The sequence below is a fragment of the Nyctereutes procyonoides genome, unplaced genomic scaffold (assembly GCF_905146905.1).
Source record: "Nyctereutes procyonoides isolate TBG_1078 unplaced genomic scaffold, NYPRO_anot_genome, whole genome shotgun sequence".
NCBI classification, from domain to species: Eukaryota; Metazoa; Chordata; class Mammalia; order Carnivora; family Canidae; genus Nyctereutes; species Nyctereutes procyonoides.
The window spans coordinates 22678495-22696260 of NW_026575030.1; the positions used below are offsets into that span (position 1 = coordinate 22678495).

General features: G+C 37.8%; 1 protein-coding gene across 2 annotated transcripts in view; it reads left to right on the forward strand.

The window, feature by feature from the left end:
• CCDC14 (coiled-coil domain containing 14) overlaps positions 1-17331 on the forward strand; it is a 49980-nt gene extending 32649 nt beyond the window's left edge. For both annotated transcript variants that reach the window (XM_055316447.1, XM_055316446.1), the window contains 4 exons: positions 218-300; positions 9979-10197; positions 10273-10405; positions 16246-17331. In XM_055316447.1, the coding sequence (XP_055172422.1) occupies positions 218-300; positions 9979-10197; positions 10273-10405; positions 16246-17179 (1369 nt within the window). In that variant the 3' untranslated portion in view covers positions 17180-17331. The remainder of the gene's footprint in view (positions 1-217; positions 301-9978; positions 10198-10272; positions 10406-16245) is intronic.
• Positions 17332-17766: the final 435 nt, after the last annotated feature.

Below are 17766 nucleotides of genomic sequence, written 5' to 3' on the forward strand. Positions count from 1 at the left end.
CAGACAATACCATATGCTCTCACTCATATGTGGAATTTAAGAAACAAAACAGACAAACAAAGGGAAAAAAAGAACAACAAACTAAGATCATTAATTATAGAGAACAAACTGATGGTTACCAGAGGGGAGCTCTTGTCTTTTTTAATAGCCTGTTAGATGTACACTGTTAAATGAGTTTGGGATTCATAGATTCATATTTCTTTATTATTTCCTTTAGGCAACTGAGAATTTTGAACCGGCAACTTAGAGAACAAGAAAAAACTCAAAAGGCATCTGGTGCTCTGGAATGCAACCTTGAATGTAGGTAAAAGAACTTCAAAGAACTGATAGTAAATTCTTTGTTCTAGAAATACTGATAAAGAATTGAGCTTTCTTAATTACTTTGTTTCAAAAATTCTTTTAATTTATATTTGAAAAAATAGGAGTAATACATGCTAAAAATTAAAATAGCACAGAAACAAAAATAAAAGATCTATGCTATTAGCAATCTCCACAATAGCCATAATATGGAAAGAATCCAAATGTCCATTGGCTGATGAATGGATAAAGGAGACGTGGTATATACATACAATGGAATATTCCTCAGCCATCAAAAAGAATGAAATCTTGCCATTTGAAATGACATGGATGGACCTAGAGGGTACTGTGCTAAGCAGAATGAGTCAGTCAGAGAAAGGTAATCCCGTATGATTCCACTCATATGTGGAATTTAAGAAACAAAGCAGATGAACACAGGGGAAGGGAAGGAAAAATAAAGATAAAAACAGAGGGAGGCAAACCATAAGAGAGACTCTTAACCCTAGGAAACAAACTGAGGGTCACTGGAGAGGATGGGGTAACTGGGTGATGGCCATTAAGGAGGACATATGCAGGGGAATGCCTGGGTGGCTCAGAGGTGCCTTTGGCCCAGGGCGTGATCCTAGTGACCCGGGATCGAGTCCCATGTCAGGCTCCCTGCATGGAGCCTGCTTCTCCCTCTGCCTGTGTCTCTGCCTCTCTCTCTTTCTCTCTCTCTCTCTCTCTCTCTCTGTGTGTGTGTGTGTCTCTCATGAATAAATAAATAAAATCTTTTTTAAAAAAAAAGAGGGCATATGCAACTGAAGAGTCCCTAAAGTCTATGGCCATACCACCCTGAATGTGCCCAATCTTGTCTGAAGAGTCACTAAATTCTACACCTGAAATTAATAATATACTTTATATTAATTAAATTTAAATTAAAAAAATTTTTAAAAGATCTGTGCTATTACATCCCAATATTACAGCCCTGTTTTTTTTAAAGGCTATATTTCCTTTGACATGTCTCCTGCACATATAGAATTAATCTGTTTCACAAATACTGAGTTCTTACTGTGTGCTTGGCACTAAAAAAACTATATATGTATTTTTTCTTTTTTAAAAATGAGATTACAGGGACGCCTGAGTGGCTTAGCGGTTGAGCATCTTGCCTTCAGCTCAGGGTGTGATCACAGTCCCAGGATCGAGTCCCACATCGGGCTCCCCGCATGGAGCCTGCTTTTCCCTCTGCCTATGTCTCTGCCCCTCTCTCTCTCTCTCTCTCTCTCTGTGTGTGTGTCTCTCATGAATAGATAAATAAAATCTTCAAAAAAAAAATGAGATTATACTGCACATGTTTTTCAGAAACTTGTATTCAACATGTAGAGGCATTTTTCTTTTTTTTCTTTTTCAAGTTTTTATTTAAATCCAGTTAATTAACATGCAGTGTGATATTAGTTTCAGGTATAGAATTTAGTGTTTTTCACTTGCATACAACACCCACAGCTTACCACAAGTTCCCTCCTTAATATTTACCACCCGTTTAACCTGTTCCCCTATTTACCTTTCCTCCTACAACTCCCTGTTTGTTCCATTTTATTTTTTAATTGAATGTATGTATGTATTTATAAAAGATTTTTATTTATTTATTTATTCACAAGAGACACAGAGAGAGGCAGAGACAAGGCAGAGGGAGAAAAGGCAGGCTCCATGCAGGGAGCCCGATGTGGGACTCGATCCCAGGACTCCAGGATGACTCCCTGAGCCGAAGGTAGACGCTTAACTGCTCAGCCACCCAGGCATCCCTGTTTGTTCCCTTTTACCAAGAGTCTGTTTTATGGTTTATCTCTTTTTCCCCCCTATGTTCATCTGTTTTGTTTCTTAAATTCCACATATAAGTGGAATCATGGTATTTGTCTTTCCCTGACTTATTTCATTTAGCATAACACTCTGTAGTTCCATTTACCTCATTGCAAATGGCAAGATTTCATTTTTTTTGATGGCTGAGTATATTCCATTTTATATATACGCACACACACACACCACATCTTCTTTACCCATTCATCAGTTGATGGACATTTGGACTCTTTCCGTAATTTGACTATTGATAATGCTGCTATAAACATTGGGGTGTCTATATCCCTTCGAATCTGTATTTTTGTGTCTTTTGGGTAGTAAAGTTGCTGGGTTGTAGGGCAATTCTATTTTTAGCTTTTTGAGGAATCTCCATATTGTCTTCCACAGTGACTGTACCAGTTTGCATTCCCACCAACACTGTAAAGGGTTCCCCTTTCTCCATATCCTCACCAACACCTGTTGTTTCCTGTGTTGTTAGTTTTAGCCATTCTGAAAGGTGTGAGGATATATTTTATTGTGGTTTTCTTTTTTGTTGTTGTTTTAGATTTTATTTATTCATGACAGACACACAGAGAGGGAGAGAGAGAGGCAGAGACACAGGCAGAGGGAGAAGCAGGCTCCAGTCAGGGAGTGCCACACGGGACTCGATCACGGGTCTCCAGGATCAGGCCTTGGGGTGAAGGCGGTGCTGAACCACTGAGCCACCCGGGCTGCTCTATTGTGGTTTTCAGTTGTACTTCCCTGATGATGAGTGATGAGCATCTTTTCAGTGTCTGTTAGCATTTGTATATCTTCTTTGGAAAAGTGTCTATTCATGTCTTCTACCCATTTTTAAACTGGATTATTTGTTTTTGGTGTGTTCAGTTTAGTACGTTCTTTATTTTGGATACTTACCCTTTATCTGATATGTAATTTTTAAATATCTTCTCCCATTCCAAAGGTTGCCTTTTAGTTTTGTTGATTGTTTCCTTCGCTGTACAGAAGCTTTTTATCTTGATGAGATCTCAATGGTTTATTTTTGCTTTTGTTTTCCTTGCCTTAGAAGACCTAACTAGTAAGAAGTTGCTACAGCCAATGTAAAAGAGGTTGCTACCCATGTTCTCCTCTAGGATTTTGATGGCTTCCTGTCTCATATTTAGATCTTTCATCCATTTTGAACTTATTTTGTGTATGGTGTAAGAAAGTGGTCCAGTTTCATTCTATGCATGTTGCCATTCAGTTTTCCCAATACATTTGTTGAAGAGACCATCTTTTTTTCCGTTGCGTATTCTTTCCTGCTTTGTTGAAGACTAGTTGACCATATAGTCGTGAGTTCATTTCTGCATTTTCTGTTCTTTTTTTTTCTTTTTAAAGATTTTATTAATTTATTCATGAGAGACACAGAGAGAGGGGCAGAGACATAGGCAGAGGGAGAAGCAGGCTCCCCACGGGGACCCGAATGCGGGGCTCAATCCCAGGACTCCAGGATCATTCGCTGAGCTGAAAGGCAGACGCTCAACCACTGAGGCACCCAGGCATCCCTCTATACATTGATTTTGTATCCTGCGACTTTACTGAATTTGTGTATCAGTTCTAGCAATTTTTTGGTGGAGTCTTTGGGGTTTTCTATATACAGTATCTTGTCATCTGCAAACAGTGAAAGTTTGACTTCTTCCTTGCCAACTTGGATGACTTTTATTTCTTTGTATTGTCTAATTGCTGAGGCTAGGACTTCCAATACTATGTTAAATAACAGTGGTGAGAGTGGATGTCCCTGTCTTGTTCCTGACCACAGAGGAAAAGCTCTTGGTTTTTCCAAGGATTTCCAAGGATTATCCTAGCTGTGGGATTTTCATATATGGCATTTATTATGTTGAGGTATGTTTCGTCTAAACCTACTTTATCATTAATGGATATTGTAGTTTGTCACATGCTTTTCCTGCAACTGTTGAGAGGATCATATGGTTCTTAGCCTTTCTTTTGTTTAGAAAGGCTTTCTGTTGTGGTGTATCACATTGATTAATTCTGAATATTGACTACCCTTGCAGCCCAGATATAAATCCCACCTGATCATGGTGAATGATTCTTTTACTGTACTATGTGATATAATTTGCTCTTTGTTGAGAATATTTGCATTCATGTGCATCAGGAATATTGGCCTGTAGTTCTCTTTCTTGGTGGAGTCTGTGACTGGTTTTGGAATCAGGGTAATGCTGGCCTCATAGAATGAATTTGGAGGTTTTCCTTCCATTTCTATTTTTTGGAATAGTTTAAGAAAAGTAGGTATTAACTCTTCTTTAAATATTTGATAGAATTCCCCTGTGAAGCCTTCTGGCCCTGGACTTTTGTTTGTTGGGATATTTTTTTATTACTCATTCAGTTTCTTTGCTGATTGGTCTGCTCCAGTTTTCTATTCCTTCCTGTTTCAATTTTGGTAGTTTGTGTGTTTCTAGGAATTTATCCATTCCTTTCAGAATGTCGAATTTGTTGGTCGGATGCCTGGGTGGCTCAGTGGTTAAGGGTCTGCCGTCGGCTCAGGGCGTGATCCTGGAGTCCCGGGATTGAGTCCCACATCGGGCTCCCTGCATGGAGCCTGCTTCTCCCTCTGCCTGTGCCTCTGCTTCTCTCTCTCTCTCTGTATCTGTCATGAATAAATAAATAAGATCTTTAAAAAAAAATAACAATTTGTTGGCATATAATTTTCATAATATTCTCTTATAATTGCTTATATTTCTGTGGTGTTGCTTGTTATTTCTCCTCTCTCTTTTGTGATTATGTTTTGGTCCTTTCTCTTTTCTTTTTGATAAGTCTGGCTAGAGGTTTATAAATTTTATTAACTTTTTCAGATAACCAGCTCCTGTTTTCATTGATCTGTTCTGTTTTTTTAGCTTTTATATCTCTTACTTCTACAATAATCTTTATTATTTCCCTTCTGCTGGCTTTAGACTTTATTTGTTCTTCTTTTTCTAGCTCCTTTAGGTGTAAGATTAAATTATTTATTTGAGATTTTTTTTTTTTATTCTTGAGGAAGGCCTGTGTTATTAAATACTTCCCTCTTAGGACTGCTTTTGCTACATCCCAGAGGTTTTGGACCATTGTGTTTTCATTTTCATTTGTTTCCATGTATTTTTTAAATGTCTCCTTCAATTTCCTAGTTGACCCATTCATTCTTTAGTAACATGTTGTTTAACCTCCATGTGTTTGTGGTCTTTCCAAATGTTTTCTTTTGGTTGACTTCAAATTTCATAGCTGTTGTGGTCAAAAAATATGCATGGTATGATCTCAATCTTTTTCTCCTTGTTGAGGTCTATATGTGACCTAGTGTGTGATCTATTCTGGAAAATGTCCCATGTGCACTTGAAAAGAATGTGTATTCTGCTGCTTTGGGATGAAATGTTCTAAATGTATCTGTTAAGTCCATCTAGTCCAGTGTGTCATTGAAAGCCATTGTTTCCTTGTTGATTTTCTGCTTGGATAAGCTGTCTATTGATGTAAGTGGGGTGTTAAAGTCCCCTGCTGTTATTGTATTATCAATGAGTTCTTTTATGTTTGTTATTAATTATTTTATACATTTGGGTGTTCCCAAGTTGGGGTCATAAATTGTAAATACAATTATTGTATCTTCTTGTTGAATAGTCTCCTTTATTATGATACAGTACATAACTTTGGTTTAAAGTTTAGTTTGGGGGCTTCTGGGTGGCTTAGTTGGTTAAGTGTCTGCCTTTGGCTCAGGTCATGATCTTAGGGCCCTGAGATTGAGCTCCATGTCTGGCTCCACACTCAGCAGGGAGTTTGCTTCTCCCTCTCCTTCTGCCCCTCCCCCTGCTCATGATCTCTCTCAAATAAATAAATCTTAAAAAAAATAAAACATTAAAAAGAAAAGTCTAGCTTGTCCATATAAATATTGCTACTCTCTGGCTTTCTTTTGACATCCAGTTGCATGATAGATATTTCTTCATCCCCTCACTTTCTTCCTTCCTTTCTTTCTTTCTTTTTTTTCTTTTTTTTAGAGAGATTTCACTTATTTATTTATGAGAGGCAGAAACATAGGCAGAGGGAGAAGCAGGCTCCCTGGAGGGAGCCTGATGTGGGACTCGATCCCAGGACTCTGGGATCACGACCTGAGCCAAAGGCACTCAACCACTGAGCCACCCAGACTCCCCTCTTTCTTTTTTTAAAAGATTTATTCATTTACCTTAGAGAGTGTGTGCAAGTGGGAGGAGGGGCAGAGAGAGAGAATCTTTAAGTAGACTCCCCACTGAGCGCAGAGCCACAAATAGGGCTTGACCCCACCATCCATGAGATCATGACCTGAGTCGAAATCAAGAGTCTGACAATCGCCTGAGCCACCCAGGTGCCCCCCTCCATCCCCTCACTTTCAATCTGCAGGTGTCTTAAGATCCAGAATGAATCTCTTATTTTTTTAATCCATTTTGACACCTTATGTCTTTTGATTGAAGTGTTTAGTCCATTTACATTCAGAGTAATTATTGGTAGATGTGTGCTTAGTGCCATTTTATTATTTGTTTTGTTATTGTTTCTAGAGATTTTCTCTGTTCCTTTCTAGCCTTTGTCACTTTTGGTCTTTCTTTCCCACTCAAAGAGTCCCCTTTAATATTTCTTGCAGGGCTGGTTTTGTTTTCATGAACTCCTTTAGTTTTTGTTTGTCTGGGAAGCTCTTTATCTCTCCTTCTACTCTGAATGACAGCTTTGCTGGATAGAGTGTTGTTGGCTGCAGATTTTTCCCATTCAGTATGTTGGATATATCAATGCCACTCTCTTTTGGTCTGCCAAGTTTCCGTGGAGAGATCTGTAGCTAGCCTTATGGGTCTTCCCTTGTAAGTTAAGGACTTGTTTTGTCTTGCTGCTTTTAGAATTTTTCCTATCACTGTATTTTGTAATTTAACTACAATATGTGTTTGTGTTGCTCTGCTTTTGTTGATTCTGATGGGAGTTCTCTCTGCCTCCTAGATGTCTGTTTCCTTCCCCAGATCAGGGAAATTTTCAGTTTTTATTTCCTTAAATAAACCTTCTTCCCCTTTTTCTCTCTTCTCCTGGGACTGCTATAATACAAATGTTATTAACATTTAATGGAGTCACTGAGTTCCCTAAGTCTACTCTTGTGATCCATCATTTTTCTTCCCCTTTTTTGTTCAGCTTCATTATTTTTTTTCATAATTGTATCTTCTATATAACTTATTTGTTTCTCTTCTTCTTCCATACCTGTGGTCCAGATGGTTTCACATCCCAGATACTATATTTTTCATTTCTGCCAGATGGCGTTTTAACTCTTTTATCTGTGGTAAGCCTCCCTGAAGTCTTCCATTCTTTTCTCAAGTCCAGCAAGTATCCCTGTGATTACTGTTTTTTAATTTTCCATTAGGCACATATTTGTTTCTTTTTCTTTTTATCTGTTTTGATTCAATCTCTGACCATGATCTTTTCTTGTTTTTTTCTTTTGGGATGAATTCCTCCATCGTGGCATTTTGTCTAGGTCTCTATCTTCTTGTGTTAGAAAAGCTGTCCTGAGAGTAATGGCTCTCTGAGGAAGAGGTCACGTAGTGTCTAGTCCAGGGCCTGGTGCTTCAGGGAGTGTCTCTGGTGTGTGCTGTATGCACTTTGCCACTGTGTTTTGGTTGCTCTGTTCCTCAGGTCATTTGTCTGCAGAGGTTCTCCTTACCTGCTGTGGGCAGTGTTTGAACCTTGGCCAGAGTGTGGCAAGTTTTAAGTAGGTATCTCTGGTTTGCTTGTTAAATGAGACTTGATGCTCCTTCCACTAGAACTCTATGGTTGGTAGATGTGGTGTGTGCCAGGGTTTGTGCTGGTCTTCTGGGAAGGGACCTGCTGTGCTTGCCTGAGAAAAGCAGTACCAGCAGAATGTACAGCAGGACTTAGTGTAAGAAGGTTAGGCAGCCGGTGTTGGTGATGAATTGGTTTATGCTGAGGGGTGGGAGAGGGAAATGGCACCAGCCACTTCCTTTGTCCCCAGAGAGGGGAGTCTGTGCTTGCTGCTCTAAGGGGGCCCTCTCAGAAGAGTGGATAATTTCCCCTTGTGCATCATATGCATTTTTCAGATTGCTGTTTTTATGGTGTCCATGTCTGGGTTACTTGCCTACTGGAGCAGCGTAGTGCACTTTGGGCTCTATTCCAGCCAAGCCTGCTGACTTGTAAAACTCCAAACTTTGGGGGCCTGGTGTGGTAAAGACCTGCACTGGTCTTCTGGAGGAGGGTCTTCTGCACTGGGACTGATGCAGGTTTGACCCAGAAAGGCAGTCATGCCAGAGGACAGGGGGTGTGGATTTGGAGCAAGCTGGTCAAACAGGCAATGTCCTGGTTAGCCGCCCTCAGCAGGTGTCTCTGCCTTTGCTGAGGGGTGGGGAGGGAAATGGAGCCCACTGGCTCTTTTGTCCATGGAGAGGCAACCACCTCTCACAGATGTGCTTCAAGAAGTAGGAACAGTCGCTCCTTATGCCCCTTTGGGGGTCCTCAGATCATATTTTCTGCCCTGGGTTACTTGCCTTCCTTTACTCCAGGAGTAGGGCGACACCCTCAGATCTCTATCCCAGCCAAACCCAGGGACCTCTGGGCTTAAAGAAGTTTAAAAAACTGGTTGTAAAAAATTCATGAAAGTCAACCCCTTCTCATTTTCCCAGCCAATGGCTTTGGAGAAGTATTCTCCTTGCACAAGCCCCTGTGCGCTCTAGTCTGTCTCAGTTTTCTGAGACCAAGGCTCCATCCCCTCTGCAGCAACCTGTTTCTCCCCCAAACCTCTTCTCTGCACTTCCTACCTTCCTTGATGTGGCCTCTTCTCTCCCTCTGGTTGTACAGTTTATCAGTCCTTAGATCAATTTCTTGGGTGTTCAGAATGATTTGATAGTTATCCAGCTGTGTTCAAGGGACAAGGCAAGCCTAGGGTGGTCCTACTATGCCACCATCTTAGCTTTCCTCCTCCCCCCAGTAAAATCTGAAATGGATATTTTTCTGTTTAGGAACTATTTGGATATTATGCTTCTGTGATTCCATCATAATGTATTTGAAGTTTTCTATGTAGGTATTTTCCCTAGTGCAAACAGTGCTGTAGTAAAAATCTTATGCATGTCTTTGTGCATGTGTGTGAGCATTTTGTAGATTATAGCTGTAGAATTATTATTATTATTTTTTAAAAGATTTTATTTATTTATTCATGAGAGACACATAGAGAGAGAAAGAAGGGAACAGAGACACAGGCAGAGGGAGAAGCAGGCATCATACAGAGAGCCTGATGTGGGACTCCATCCTGGGTCTCCAGGATCACGCCCTGGGCTGCAGGCGGTGCTAAACCGCTGCGCCACAGGGACTGCTCTGTGCTGTATACTTTTATAGCCATTAAAGAGAATGTGATAGATCTCTGTGCTGATACATATTGATCTAATGGGGGGGGGAAGGACATGATTAGAAACAATGGGTACAGTATGATTCATCTCTTTAAATAAATATGTTATATGCACAAGTATTTTTCCAGAAAGATCTCAAAGTTAGTAATAGTGATTGCCTGTGGGAGGAGAGTGGAGGTAGGGTGGGCTGGAAGATTCTTCATTGAGAATCATTTGGTATGTCATGACTTTTGAATTTTTTTTTACCTTATGCATGAATTATTCTTTCATTAATAAGGGTAAAAAAATTTTTTAATGCCCCAGATATCAACTGAGGAAGAAAGATATGACCAGTGCATCAAATTTTAAAAATATATTTAGTATTTACCTAGAACTGCTCAAATATATAATGGTAAAGCAAAATCAATAAATTCCAGATCTTTTTCAAAAACAGATCTTTTCCAACTTGTGCTTTTTAAATTTGGGCAACAATTATTTGATCTGCTTTGTCTTGCAGTGTTTTCCCTTCAGTCATTGAACAAGTCCCTGCAAAACCAATTACAGGAGTCACTGAAGAGCCAGGAATTACTACAGAATAAAAATGAGGAACTTTTAAAAGTGATTGAAAATCAGAAAGATGAAAACAAAAAATTTGCTGATATGTTTAAAGAGAAAGATCAAACTTTACTTGAAAATAAACAGCAATTTGACATTGAGACAACAAGAATAAAAATTGGTATGTATTTGAACTGTAGTTACGGTCACATTTTTTAGAAAGGATGAGGAAACTGAAACTTTCTTGTGGTTTCAGAATTGGAGGAAGCCTTAGTCAATTTGAAAAGCTCCCAGTTTAAGTTAGAAGCTGCTGAAAAGGAAAATCAAATATTGGGAATAACATTACGTCAACGTGATGCTGAAGTAACTCGCCTGAGAGAATTAACCAGGTAATTTTGACTTCATTTGAATAACATGCCTCTTGTCAGATTATTTATAGACTTCAAAAATCATTTTAGACTTGCTCTTTTTCCCTCTTCCCTCTTATTTTGTCAGTAATTTCTATTGGTGTTTTCTTCTGCTCTAATTAGGTTTAGAAATGCCAAGCCTGGCTCAGTGCTTTTTAAGCCATGTGATTCCTGGAAAGGGGTGCTTGTAAGGAGCTTCAGCTTTTTAAAAGTAAGCTGAAGACTAACTTAGCAAATGGAGAGGAGCCCTCTGGCTCTGAAGCCAGAGAGACCTGAAAATCCCAGCTCTAGCATGTACTAGCTGTGTGACTTTAAGCAAGTTATTTACCCTCTCTAAACCTCAGCTGTAAAATGGGGCATGATTAGGGTTGATAGGAACACTAAGAAATCATTCCCGTGAGGCCCTGATCACAGATGCCCTCATGCCAGATGATCCTAGGAAAGTCACTTAGCCTCTTTGGGTTCCAGTGATTTCATCACAAAAGTGAGGGAGTTGACAGGAATCCCTAAGAGCCCTTGCTTCCCTAACATGTCTTTTCTCAAATAAATAAAATCACACCACTGAATTTTTATATGATATTTACTTTCAGAGTTCAGTTTTCTCTTGAAACATTTGTTAAGAATTGGATTTCTAACTACTTATTTAAATCCCAGAGGAGAAGTCAGTGATTTTAGGCCTGAATATCATCAGACGTGGCCCTGAATTTACATGATCCTGCAAGTTCATCATTCCAAATATAAAACAATTTTGAATATAAAACAATCTCCTTTATATTTCAAATGAGAAGGTCTGTTTTGAATTATGAACTTTTAGGGAAATAGATGAAATAATGATACATATGTATATATAATACTTAATTTACTAATTTAGTTTTGCAAACATTTGAAATGATTCTATATAAGCTATGTTAATATATAAATACTGCATTTTTCTCACATTAATATTTCATTCAAACTTTTATTGAACAGTGGGGAAGAGCAAAAGACACTTGTATATCCATGTTGTGCTATAATTAATTAGGCTCTAGTCAGAGTTTCTAAAATGTTGGCTTATATCATTCTTGTGAGAGAATGTAAAGTGAAAGAATGCCCCTCCTTATGAAAGCCTTTATAAAGTTGCCAAAGAAAAGTATCTCCTCTTTTTTTGAGGAGTAATTTTGGGATGAAAACTCTGTTATTATCGAGTATTTATGGTAAAAGAAACCAGTCACAAAAGACCACATATTGTATGATTCCACTTAATATAAAATGTTCAGAATAGGCAACCCCATGGAAACAAAAAATAGATTAGTGGTTACCAGGGGCTGGGAGAAGAAGAGAAGAGGGGAGTGAGTGTTAATGGGAATAGAGTTTCCTTCTAGGGTAATGAAAATGTTCTAAAGTTGGATAGAGGTAATGATTATATAACTCTCTGAATATGCTAAAGACAACTCAATTATATACTTTAAAAGGGTGAATTTTATAGTATATAAATTATATTTCAATAAACTTAAAAAAATACATGTGGTGTAGAGTCCATGTGGAAAAGAAAAGTAGGACAGCAAGTCAGCATGGTCAGGTTCCATGAGCACTTGTGTAAGTGTCCCTGGGAGCTTCTCAGTATAAGGGGCATGGCGCTTAGCCTCTAGCAGGAATTGAAGCAGAGGATCTAGTTGCCTGAGAATTTGCTTTTCTTCTCAGTCTTTACTTCATACCACTAAACCTAGCTCCTTGATGAGCATGAAATAAGAAGCTGATGTTATCTTTTACTTACAATGACTTTGATATTTTTTCCCCCAAATCTTCTCTCCCATATCTATTTTATTTGTCCTCGTCTATGATGGAAAGATTTTAATATCTGCATATTCATAGATGGGGAAACTGAGACCAGGCAAGTTAAATATTAAAGTTAATAATGGATCTGGGACTAGAACACACACCTCTTAATCCTAGTCAGGTTTTCTCTCACTCTTGCACATGGCATGTTCTTCACTAAAATAGCTTATTCCTGGTAACAACTCCATGTGTAATTTAGTCTAAGTGAACCTTAGCATTTTTTTTTTTTTGCCTGAGAGATGTAAAGATGAATGGATGGATTCATTTGTTTATTCATTTATTCAATAAACATTTATAATATATCATGTTCTAAATATATATGTGTTAAATACAAAAATATGTAATCTTAGTTTATTTATGAATATCCGTATCATCAAGCTTTTAGCTTTTAGCTTGATGATGGATAGATGAAGATACATGCTTTTTTAAGAATAAACTCACTAAATACTATTTAACATGTGCATTTGTGACGAAAATTGATACTAAAAATGTAAGGACAGTTTTCATAGCAAGTAATAGTATAATTATTATAGAAATTAGCATCAATGAAGCCCCAGGAAATGAAGGGACTTCGCTTGACTTTCACGGTCAGTCAGTGCCCAAGCTGGCACCAGAGCCAAGATTTTAGATTCCCTCTTTAACCTTGCTTCCTGTTTTGGAAATCACAGCTTCTCTCTGACAGAAAAGGACATGTTTTTAAAAGATTGTTCTACCTTTGTACCTGCTTATTCTTTGAAAATCACAATCTGCCTTTTGTAGTGTTTTTTTTGGAATGAGAATGATTTACTTGCAACTGGAGCCTTTTCTTAACATTCACCTTAAAATATAAGCATAGGAGATGAAAAAGGTCTTTACTTCTTGTATATTATCTGCTTTTAGGAAAGACTGTGTCTAAAATATTAAATGTAAATGTTTTGCTTTCCTTAAGACTCTCGAGTTTTCTGTCAGTTTTTTCTCCATTGTTATCAAGGACCTTTGCTTTTTATGCTGGGCATAAATCCTATGTCACAACTACTAGGTCACCCATTAGATTAAATAGTCTCTATAAATGATTATAGAAACATAGTGGGCAAGCTTAGCACAGTACTTAGTACTACCCCTATGTTTTCTGAAGATTCAGTAACAGCTTCAAAATCTAAGCATACCCACAGACGGCAAATTTTGTTTTGTCAAGACAAAACAAAAAGTTCATATTTGAGCTTAATTGCATCTAAATTCACCCATGCTGGTGATTTATGGTATGTTTGATGATATCCTGTGCAGTTTAGTTAATTAGGAATAACTCCAATACTAGAGCTGGGCTTCTGTGACCACTTTTACTTTTGACAAAGGGTAAAGCAGCAGCCCCTGCCAGTATAGCTAAATCTTCAGCTGGCCTCCTCCTTCTTCCCTGTAGTCACACACTCAGTAAGGCAGATGTGTGTTTTAAATAATCTCTTAAAGATTTCACAAAATTTCTGAATGCCTTTCTCAGACAGTTGGGGAGAAATAATGGGACTAGAAGGTGCATGTATTTATTCTAAACAAATACCCTAAACCATCTCTTTCTTCCTTTTCTAACCCTCAGTAACTTTGAAATACACCCTTATCACTTTTTCAAAATTTCACTATAACACACGTTATAAAACCATTAAAATGTGAGGAAAATGCATGTTTTCAGAGAACATGTGGTATTCTAATAGTTTCTAAGAACACTTATAAGTGCTGATACTTATTTAAGTTAGTATACTTTTATAAATAACTGAGAAAGAACCTTAAATTTCTTATTATAAAAATATGTCAGCTTTCTAAGCATTAAAAAATCAGTGTGTTTAGGTATATCCCATATAACAGAAACAGAAATGTATCCACTTCATAGCTATTGAGGTATTCATATTGCTTCTTTATAATTTTGACATATTGTCATTTCTTACAGAGATTTTTCTTTTAGCTTCAGAGACAATGATTCATGTTTTGTTTAAATCAGAAGTTTAGTGATTACTATTAATTTCCAGAGATGAAACATGTTAATGTCGTTGTCCCTTTCTTCCTTTCTTCATAACTGATTTTGTTCACAGCAAAGATAACATTTTTATTTAAGTCTGGAAAGAAACCTTAACATAAGTATTGCTTTTCTAAAAACAAATAAAAATGAAAATTCCAGGGATCCCTGGGTGGCGCAGCGCTTTGGCGCCTGCCTTTGGCCCAGGGCACGATCCTGGAGACCCGGGATCCAATCCCACATCGAGCTCCCGGTGCATGGAGCCTGCTTCTCCCTCTGCCTATGTCTCTGCCTCTCTCTCTCTCTCTCTCTGTGACTATCATAAAAAAAAAAAAAAAGAAAAGAAAATTCCAGTATGTAGTCTGCTGGAATTAATAAGTGGGTGATTATTCATTACAGCATTTTTAAAAAGGTATGTTCATAGTATATATTTTTTGTCTTTTAATAATAGTTCATTAGCTTCTTAAGAGAAGTATGAGAAAAAGTGGTAGGAGACATTGCCATTTGGAGAGCAATCAGAACTCAAAATAGATTTAAGATGACAGCATAAGCCAGGTTGGAAAAAAATTAGTTTTTCCTTCTGTAGGAAAAAAAAATCACTCATTTTATATCCAGAGGTAAATCACTGCTGTAGTATAAAGATTTCCTTGTGGTATTTTGTTTGGATATGCATGACTGTTTCTACAAAAATAGCAATGTACCTGTGTTACGGACTGCTCTTTTAAGTTTAATCTTAAATAATGAACATTTCTCCATCAGGAAATATTCCTTACAACACAACCATAAATGGCTGTAGTGCAACAAAGCATAATTTACCTAAATCATTCTACTGTGTTTAAAGATAGAGATACTAAATCCATCTATTTTCTATTATAAATTATATATTTATAAGTATATCTTTGGGTACTGCCTCTTGGTGCATATATGTAGAATAAATTCCTAGAAGTGCAAATCAGTGGGCCATACAGATATTTGGGACTTCTGATGTTTTGCCAGTTTGCTTTCCAGAAGGGTTATGCTAGCGTATGCTCCCACTACGCTTCAAGAGGACCTGCCTCTTCAAGCTTCTCTGACAGTAGGCATTATTCTTATTTTACTATGGTAATTTGATAGGCCAAAAAAGAAAAACATCATTTTAAAAATTGGAATTTCTCTGGTTAGAAGGTGAACTTTTTAAAACATCCCTATTGGCTACTTATAATCTTTTAAAATTACTCTTTGATGTCCTTTGTATTTTTTTTAAAAATTGACATATTTCTTTTTTTATTGATATGTAAGAATCTATACATGATTCAATTCAAAAGGACCAAAAGCTTGGTATAAAATGGCTCTAATAGGACTAATAATAAAAGCTGCCATCAAACGAACACCTCTATAGCCTGAAGTGGTGCTGAACACTTGGCCCTCACATTTTATTATTTTATCTTATTTAATGTTCATTGTAATTCCAAAAGTCTTCATTTTGCAATCGAGGAACTGGAGATTCAGAAAGGTTGAATGACTTGCCCAAGATCACAGCTAGTGATAGGATTTTATTCCATTTCTGACTTCAAATCCTGAGTGTTTTTTCTAATATCACACTTCTCTTGGTACCTAGTTGTTGCTCATACCTAATTATACCAGGTAATTATCTCTAACTGTCCTTTTTTCTCAGTATTGTGTCCCAGTGTCCTTTGCATGTATACTTAAATAGAAAGAATTTAATTACTAACAGAATCCACACCATTTTTGCAATGTTGCTTAAGAACAAAGTATTTCATACCCTAAGAGAAAAAAATTTCTGAACCTGTATTTTTAAATATCATAGTACTAGATTTGATACAGACCAAGATCTCATAATTATTTGTTATTGCAATTTACTCATTCCAGAGTGCACTCTGTATTTTGTGCTTTTAGTTGCTTTTTTCAGTGTTATAAACCAGGCCAGGCGCTTGCTTCAAATTCTTTTAAAGATGAGGTATAAATAAATAAATGAAAGAAACAGATAAAAAAAAGAATAATTGGTGTACTAAATTCTTCTTAACAGAACTTTACAGAGCAGTATGGCAAGGCTTCTCTCAGATCTTAGCATGGACAGTGCTCGCTGCAAGTCTGGGAATCTTACCAAAGCACTTCTGAACATTTATGAAAAACAACCTCAACATGACCCAATCCCAGCTCATTCTTCCATAATGAGCTATCTAAGTAAGTTAGAAACAGATCACAATTTTACACATTCAGAGCCGCTCTCTGCAGTTAACACTGAGGAGAACATAGAGCGAGATAGACCTTATGAAAATGCTCTGCCCTCCAAAGGCCCTCAACAGAGTAATACAAAGAGCATGGAGGAAGCATCAGCCCCTGGGATCATTCCTACCCTTTCAAAACAGGATTTGGTGGAGGACAGTGAAATTACAACTCTAATAGATGATGGGTGTAATCTGGATAATACAATTTACATTCCATTTGCTAGAAGCACATCTAAAAAGAAATCACCGCTATCTAAGAGATTATCCCCTCAGCCACAGATCACTGTGGCTTCACCACAGCTGGTCGGCAACAGTGGATGTGTCTCTGAGAAAGAAAATAAATCGTGTGCACCTGGAGTTGGTTCCTCTTCCAAAAAGGAAGCAGAAGATGCACCTGAGAAACTTCCCAGAACAGCCGATATGAAAGACAAGCAGCTCCTCAAGAAAATAAAAGAAGCCATCTGCAAGATCCCTGCTGCCCCTGAGGAGCCACCAGAACTGGCTGCGGGTCATGGCCCCTCCACTTGTCAGAGCAGCAGCTTTCAAGTGAGAAGTAGTGCTGTCTCTGATGGTAGCTTTTTAAATTCTGACTTAATGTCTGACTGGAGCATCTCTTCTTTTTCAACATTCACTTCTCGTGATGAACAAGACTTCCGCAATGGCCTTGCAGCACTGGATGCCAATATTGCTAGACTCCAGAAGTCCTTAAGGACTGGTCTTCTGGAGAAATGAACTCGGAAGAAAAACGATTGAGTGCTTCTCTTTAAGAATAGAACATGGCTACATTGAATGTATATTTTCAATTTCTTTAGAGAAATTTTATTTTATATTATACTAATTATGTATGATAATTGTATGAATAATAAATCTATTATTGGACTATATTGGCAGTCTGGAGCTTATACGTACAAGCTGTCTTAAGAAATTGACATTTGTTAAGAGAAGAAAGTTGTCGATAAATGGGAAAGTATTGTAAGTAATATTTTATTTTAGAACTTTACCCTTAGAGGTCTTTATTTACCCTGCTGGGCTGAGGATCCAGGTCAGAAGGATTCTCTGGTTGTCCTAAAGGATAGTGAAAAGGGAGTCTCTGGGTACAATTTATCATATTCGAGTTAGAGTTTCTTTTCTCTTTCCGGATTCTTGTTTGTTTGTTTGTTTTTTTAAAGATTTTATTTATTTAGTCATAGACACAGAGAGAGAGAGGCAGAGACACAGGCAGAGGGAGAAGCAGGCTCCACACAGGGAACCCAATGTGGGACTCGATCCTGGGTCTCCAGGATCACACCCCAGGCTGCAGGTGGTGCCAAACTGCTGCG